A 6,760-nucleotide genomic window follows, 5' to 3' on the forward strand; every position below is an offset into this window, starting at 1 on the left:
GGTGCATTAAACTTGCATTAGTTTAATTGTTTTTATTCTTCCACACGGTGTTAAAGATAAACGTTGGACCATTATATCCTCCAGTCCCCCAAAAACCTATTGTTGGCATCGCAGGCTGTCAATGCAATCTCGTTCCCAAAAATTGGCGCAACTTTTTGGAATTATAAAGAAGATTGTTGTCTAGTTTTAATTCAGCCTCGCATGGCACAAACAAGTACAACAGAACGACGTGGAACAAATAAATACATCGTCTGCAACCAAACAACACTTTACTTTATTGCAGCACTAATTACGAAGTTTGTTTGGAACTTTTATGATTTCTATTAAATTTGATAGCGCTGGGCCAATGGCTATTGTATGTGTATGGGATTGATAGCGCTGGGCTACGTGGGGATTTAAAAAATCGCATATTTCAAATGAAAATGAAATTCAAAATGAAAATGAAAATGGTTTTCGAAATAGATTTTAAAACTATTTTCAGAATAAAATTGAAAATGAAATGTAAAATTGATTTCCAAAATAAAATTGAAAGTGATATTAAAAATTTATTTGAAAGTTTTATTCAAAATACATCTCAAAGTCAAGTTTGAAATCTGTTTTAAAACGAAGTTAATTTTAAAAATGCGTTTTCCATTTCAATTTATTATCGCTTTCAAAAACGTAATTAAAAATAAAGTCATAATGCAAAACAAAATACGCATTTGATATTTTTTTGTTAAAATGTGTGTGATAGCGATGGGCCACCATACACCAGACAAAGCACGCTTGTGGTAGCTGAAAATCTATCTAAAGACGCACCCTTTGTCTGCAACCGTTCTACATATAACGTATCGTATTGAGGCGTTGACGTTAGACAGATTGGAGCACGTTTTACGCTTACTCATAAAATAACTTCACATAATCACTTTGTTCCATCAGATACTACATGATCTGACCTCATTGAATTACGTCACAAACCATCAGAGAATCATGGACTACTTTCCTCATTGTTAAGCGTTCGAAAACACCACAACTAACGTCATAATTTAAACAATTGTAACGTCGATATTTGATGATTATGCAAATTTATGTTAAGTCGAACTTTAAATGTGTTTAGACAAGAAATATATTTCCCAACTTGATTTGTGTGAGTTATCGTAGAATAAAATGTGTTTATTGCTTTCCTGGTTAATTGCAATGTAAATAAAAGATTGCAACCTTGTTTATGTGCATTGTTGCGTACGAAGTTTTGTGGAGTTTGGTTCGCATATAATCTGTAGGTTTGCGAGGTCAACTTTATGTCCACGAATCAAAACCAGCACAGCTGTGGAAAATAACGGTTTTACTAAACAAGTAATCAGTTTTAATTGAGCTGTGAGGCAACCTTACATCAAGAGTTGGATGTTTAAGCTCACGCAGAACAGGGTTCAAAGGATTTAGTGTGGCGCAGTAATTTGAGACGTAATGATCCAATTTCTTGGCAATATTAAGATCTTTGTTCTAAAATTACTTGTGTAGCGTTGAATTATGTACCCCGACCTTCAAGCTTTAATTTTTAGCAAAACTACCTGAGAATATTTCGTATCAGATGTTTTCTACAAACTAAAACGACTACGTAGTTAACTTTATGTGTAGCATTGTTAATTGCCACATATTACGATCAGGCAAATTTCTTTTGGAGAAAACAGTTTTTAAGTAAGATGCAAATTTGGACCTTATTTATATTGACACCACAAAGGTCACATTGTTTTAATCAAACGTTCGCTTATTTTTAACAAGCTGCAAACAAGTTGCCTTTTCAAGGTAAAACAAACTCTCTATGTTTTGAGAAACATTTACTTGCGACAAGTGACCTTTGTTTTACTTTACTAAGATGTAAATTTAACGTTTTATTAAAACAAATTGTTTGTTTAGCTGCTGGAGTCAAATCATCTTACAAGAATGGGAACAACCCTCGTGAAATGTCACTAAGATAAGACGGAAGAAAACGTGATCGATTAAACTCTTATGAGAGGGCATTGCGTGAATAGAACAACTGACAAATGTCACGAAAAAGTAACTTAGACTGAGGTTTGCCAACAGTCAGTGCTGGATCAACTATCACACAGTGCTTGCAAAGCAGCTAGATCGAAACGTTTGTCTCGTCATAATCATTAAACTGATTAGGGATGCAGGAACTGAAAAGTATTTGTAGTAGCGAAGAAAAAAAGTCAAACGACAAAATTCTATAAAAAACTTATTGTTAGTTAATTGTTTAGTTGTTGTGGTTTGTTTTCAAATGAAAAGCAAATTAAATAAGGCTGAACCTAATTTATCCACTGAGCACAAATAACGTGCCCCCCTACAAACGTTGAAATCAAGTTTGTTTCACTTTTGTGAACACGACTAAATAACCACTTTCGATGTTGTGAAGAGTTGATTGAATTAGAAATTAACAAAGCATTAAAAGGTTGAAACAAAAAAATATAACTGAAAGCATAGACATCAAACATATAGTTATGAGGCTGTCACTATTGGCGTTGGGTTTTTGTGTCATATTTGTGTGTGTGGCTTCGGACAAAACCTATTACACAAGTAAGTTTTAAACTGTAACAAAAGCTGGCTTTGTGATTTCGTTAAAATTGGAATCGTTTCTAATTCAAACATGTTTCTGTGCAGTATTGTACGACAACCTTGGATGCTGGAACGACACGCATGAGCGAGCAATAGCCACCGCTGAGGGACATCCCCTTTTACGCGACCCTTGTCATTTACGTTTGGACGCCGTTGAGAAGTGTGCGAGGGTTGCTCACCTTCTTGGAAACGATGTATTTGCTGTTCAGGCGAGTAACTAAATTATGATTGGAAATCGTAATATGTGTGGCAAGAAATCGGACAACATTTGTGTTGATGCAATATTTCGCTGTTTTTATATTAAATAAATATAAATTTCGTATTTTTATTATTTTTCGAGAAACGAACACACATTTTTTCAAGAATTTCCTCAGTGTTTGGTCAAAGTTCCGTGAACCTTGCACTGCCCAGCTTAAATTTATGTTTAATTATTAGAATGGTGGATGGTGCTACACCTCCAAGAGTGCCCTGACAACATATAGAAGGTACGGACCGTCAGATGCATGCCAAAACGATGGCAAAGGTGGACCTCTCGCTAACCAAGTCTATCAGATTTACCGGGTTGTGAAAGGTATCAATTGTTTGATGTTTGTTTCAATGTTGTGGTTTTACCCTTTTTTGGCTGCGCCGGGATTCGAACCCAGGATATCCTGGCCACGAATCCCGATCAGGTTTGCTTCTTGGAATATGAGTCGGGCCCTCTACCAATGCTGCCAATCACCAAGTTTTACCTGTTGTGGGATAAACAACTTTACTTTTGGGTCTTGTGCACTGGATTATGTCCCTAATTATGTCATCAAGATTTATTTGGAATTCTGAATCGCTTGCTGACACCATTTTTACGATTTTGGTCCAAACTTATTTTTTATTTTAGTTGAAACTTGTGACATGGGATGTTGGAGGGACACCCCGGATCGGGCAATACCCACACTCGAGAACTTGGATAAAGTTTTGATGGACAGCTATAGAAATCGTACTAATGCAATAGCAAAGTGTATCGAAGCTGGTGCAAGGCGTGGATACCGGATGGTTGCAATTCAAGATGGGGGGTGGTGCGCTGGTGCCAAGGATGCACACAAAACTTACCAGAAATATGGCAAATGTTCTGAGGCATGCGATGTAGATGGTAAAGGTGGTTTGTGGGCCAATCAGGTTTACCAACTGGAATATCAGTGGATCAAGTAAGTGGTTAACATTATTTTGTGAAAAAAAATGCCGATTTACTTTTCTGTTGATGTCAAATATGTAAATAAGATTAATTAATGCTTGAACATTTTGCAGGCACGAAAGTTAAAGCCCTGAACATCAGCATTCAAGCGTGTGTAAATCAAAAAAATGCAACTTCAAAGCCATCTTTTTGAACATCTTTCAGAAGAAATCTGACGCTAACATTTTATTTTGCTGTGTATTATATATGTATAACTTGAAAAAGTATTGCAGTAACTTTGCAAGTTTCAAATTTGTATCAAATTGTGTTCGTGTAGTTTTTGCTTTTGTTTAAACTTGAATTGTCAGTTTTTAAATAGAATCCATACATTGATGTGCTTTGAGTTATGTTTTTTAGATGAGAAACAAATATTTGAACCAGGGGCTTTTAGGATGTTCGTTTAAGTTGTTGTTGACTGTATGCAATATAGGATAGTTGCTTGACTGCATTGTTCTCATTGCATTCTACAACAATGTTAAATGGCTTTGATTAACCATCATTATTGCTGCTTGTGTGATGTCGCAATCAATTCGCACAATGCTTGTTTAGAAACATGTGCTGCAGTGCTTTTTTAACAAAAGTGTCTGGTAAGAGCAAGTGTTACTGATATCCGACTAACCATGTAGCATCAGGCTTGAAACAAATGTTTATGCGCAATTTTGCATAACTTTTTTCTACACCGAATTTTGGGATTTTGTTTGTATGTAAAAAAATATGCTTGTAGCAGAACACATTTTTCCAACCTCAATAACCCTGAACATTGTTAAACCGACCTTGGTCAATATTTAGCTCTAATTCGAATGTTTACTGCTAACCTACATTGCATTTGCAAAATTCCTTGAACCGAACACGGGCACCCCAGTTGGATGGAATTGATGTTTGTCGTGCAATAAAACTTAATGACAAGAGACCAATGGAAGTTTTATTGCACTCACAAAGATTCCCAAATCGTTAAAAGTGCATGTTAATCTATAACTAAAACCAGGAAATATTGAGCATCTTAGCAGAGCCAGGCAACCTTTAACACACATTCAGCCAACAAGACCAACTCATGTTCATGGCAGTCTGCAAACATTCACAGGCCTTATTTGGATCAGCCTCAACTTTCCTGTTTAGTTTTGCTCCACTAAGACTGAAGGACTTAACTTGCATAATGAAGAATAAATGCAATTTTAGTTTGTGTTGAGGGTGAAAAATATGAATGATGGCCTTTGCTTCATCTGTTGTTGACCCACAAGGACCAGATATTGTAAGTATAACACAGCTGTATGCATTCAATGTTGTATAATGAACTGTTGTATTTTTTAGCTGAGAGAATTCAAAGCTGAAAAATATTTTGTGACGTCAAGCTGTGTGTGGTCGGTCAAGGTAGCTATGGCAAACATAAAAAAGTTGGGTTTCTTTCTGTCAAGTGTTTAAAAGTCACTGGCGGAGAACATGAAGAACATTTGCTAGAAAAAAGGATTATGGTTTTAAATAAATTACCACTGCTGTTTTTGGTGGCACTGAAATATTATCCCCAGAAAAACGTTAGACAATAAAGAAACTAAAAATAAAGTACAAAAATTCCACCCCATTCAAAATGATTCATTTCGTGTTGGTTATTTCAATTTGAGTCTGAAATTTACATTGTCATTAAACATCAGCTAGCTTGGAGAAACTTTGTGACTTTTTCACTACGATGTGAAAAAGCAAGTTGTAAGTTAATGTTTAACCAGCATGAAGGTTTGTGGCAGTTGCCCATACTTGCCTGCCTCGGCCACACCTAATTAAATAGAATTGGTTCCTGTATTGGAAACAGAGTGAAGTTAGCTATTTTTCGTGGTTACACATGTTTAGGCAAAGTAATACAACATAATTCAAACAGTTACATTATTATTTTCCGGGAGAACAAATGGAATCCAGCAAAACTAAATGATGGCAGTTTTCTCGCATACTGCGAATCCAGAAGAACTTCATATAGTATGTATCACCTGTTTTATGTTTATATAATATTCTAATGCAATATTGTTTTGTCAGTTAAGGGAATTTAAAGCTGAAAACATATTTTGTGATGTCGAAAAATGTGAAGTTGGCCGAGGTAGTTTTGGCAAAATTTTCATTGGAAAACATAAAAAAACTGGATTTTTTGCTGTGAAATTCTTTAAAATTACTGGTGGAGAACATGAGCAATTGATGCTGGAGAATGAGTAAGTTATATGGCTCAGTTTAACTGCCCATCAAAAATATCCAACTGTATTTTTAGGTTTAACCAAGAATATGATGTGTTACTGCGTATTCGACATGACAACATATCAATTGTTCATGGATATACCAAATGGCCAGGAGCAATCGGGATTGTAATGCAATTCTATGGAGGGGGTAATTTAGAAGTCTTACTCCTAAATAAACGTATTGAACTTGGATCGTGTTTGATTCTTCGTATGACAACTGAAATAACATCAGCAGTTGCCTACATTCATAATTGCGGGCTTGATAAGCGTGTAGTCCATGGTGATCTTAAGCCTGGAAACATATTCATCACAATAGACATGCGTTGCGTAGTTGGTGACTTTGGATGTGCTCGGCTTGTAAACTTTACTTTATGGTTGGCCATCGGTGTCATAATTCGTCATATTGTACGCGTACCTTAGATAACGTGCGCGTGCCTTATTAACGAACGTGCTCGTTATTTAAAGCCTGGCCAACAGTGTCATAACTCGAATAAGAGCGACATCATGTGGAATAATAAGGTACGCGTGCGTTAATAAGCAGCACGTTCGCTATTAGTGTACATGCACCTTAATAGGATACATTTCATGGCCAACCGTGTCATAAGTCAAACTCATGTACGCGTACCTAATTAACGAACATGTAACTAAGTAACGTGCGCGCATGTTAAGTTGGCCGATAGTGTCATAATCTTAGGTAAAATTACTTGTACTGTCATCAGCTTATGGGAGTCGACATCCTTTTGTTTTC

The 6,760-nt window shown here is 36.1% G+C and overlaps 2 protein-coding genes across 2 annotated transcripts; both read left to right on the forward strand.

Annotated features, from left to right (window-relative positions):
- The first annotated feature begins 2,477 nt into the window (after positions 1-2,477).
- Positions 2,478-5,247, forward strand: LOC145917762 (uncharacterized). Its single transcript, XM_083003038.1, has 5 exons — positions 2,478-2,553; positions 2,638-2,801; positions 3,028-3,163; positions 3,467-3,773; positions 3,874-5,247. The coding sequence occupies exons 1-5, from the start codon at positions 2,478-2,480 to the stop codon at positions 3,884-3,886; spliced, it is 696 nt and encodes a 231-aa protein (XP_082859164.1). The 3' UTR covers positions 3,887-5,247.
- A 41-nt stretch (positions 5,248-5,288) lies between these two features.
- On the forward strand, positions 5,289-6,432 carry LOC145917763 (uncharacterized). Its single transcript, XM_083003039.1, has 3 exons — positions 5,289-5,761; positions 5,819-5,988; positions 6,045-6,432. Exons 1-3 carry the CDS (start codon positions 5,714-5,716, stop codon positions 6,430-6,432), a joined length of 606 nt encoding a protein of 201 aa, XP_082859165.1. The 5' UTR covers positions 5,289-5,713.
- The last annotated feature ends 328 nt before the right edge of the window (positions 6,433-6,760 follow it).

This window comes from Ascidia mentula, chromosome 1 (genome assembly GCF_947561715.1).
Source record: "Ascidia mentula chromosome 1, kaAscMent1.1, whole genome shotgun sequence".
NCBI classification, from domain to species: domain Eukaryota; kingdom Metazoa; phylum Chordata; class Ascidiacea; order Phlebobranchia; family Ascidiidae; genus Ascidia; species Ascidia mentula.

Excerpts from the sequence above, each read along its gene's own strand:
- LOC145917762 (XM_083003038.1), top strand. The coding sequence starts at position 2,478 with ATGAGGCTGTCACTATTGGCGTTGGGTTTTTGTGTCATATTTGTGTGT. Across the intron at positions 2,554-2,637 it reads GGACAAAACCTATTACACAA|TATTGTACGACAACCTTGGA; the intron begins GTAAGTTTTAAA and ends GTTTCTGTGCAG. Across the intron at positions 2,802-3,027 it reads ACGATGTATTTGCTGTTCAG|AATGGTGGATGGTGCTACAC; the intron begins GCGAGTAACTAA and ends TTTAATTATTAG.
- LOC145917763 (XM_083003039.1), top strand. The coding sequence starts at position 5,714 with ATGATGGCAGTTTTCTCGCATACTGCGAATCCAGAAGAACTTCATATA. Across the intron at positions 5,762-5,818 it reads ATCCAGAAGAACTTCATATA|TTAAGGGAATTTAAAGCTGA; the intron begins GTATGTATCACC and ends TTGTTTTGTCAG. Across the intron at positions 5,989-6,044 it reads CAATTGATGCTGGAGAATGA|GTTTAACCAAGAATATGATG; the intron begins GTAAGTTATATG and ends CTGTATTTTTAG.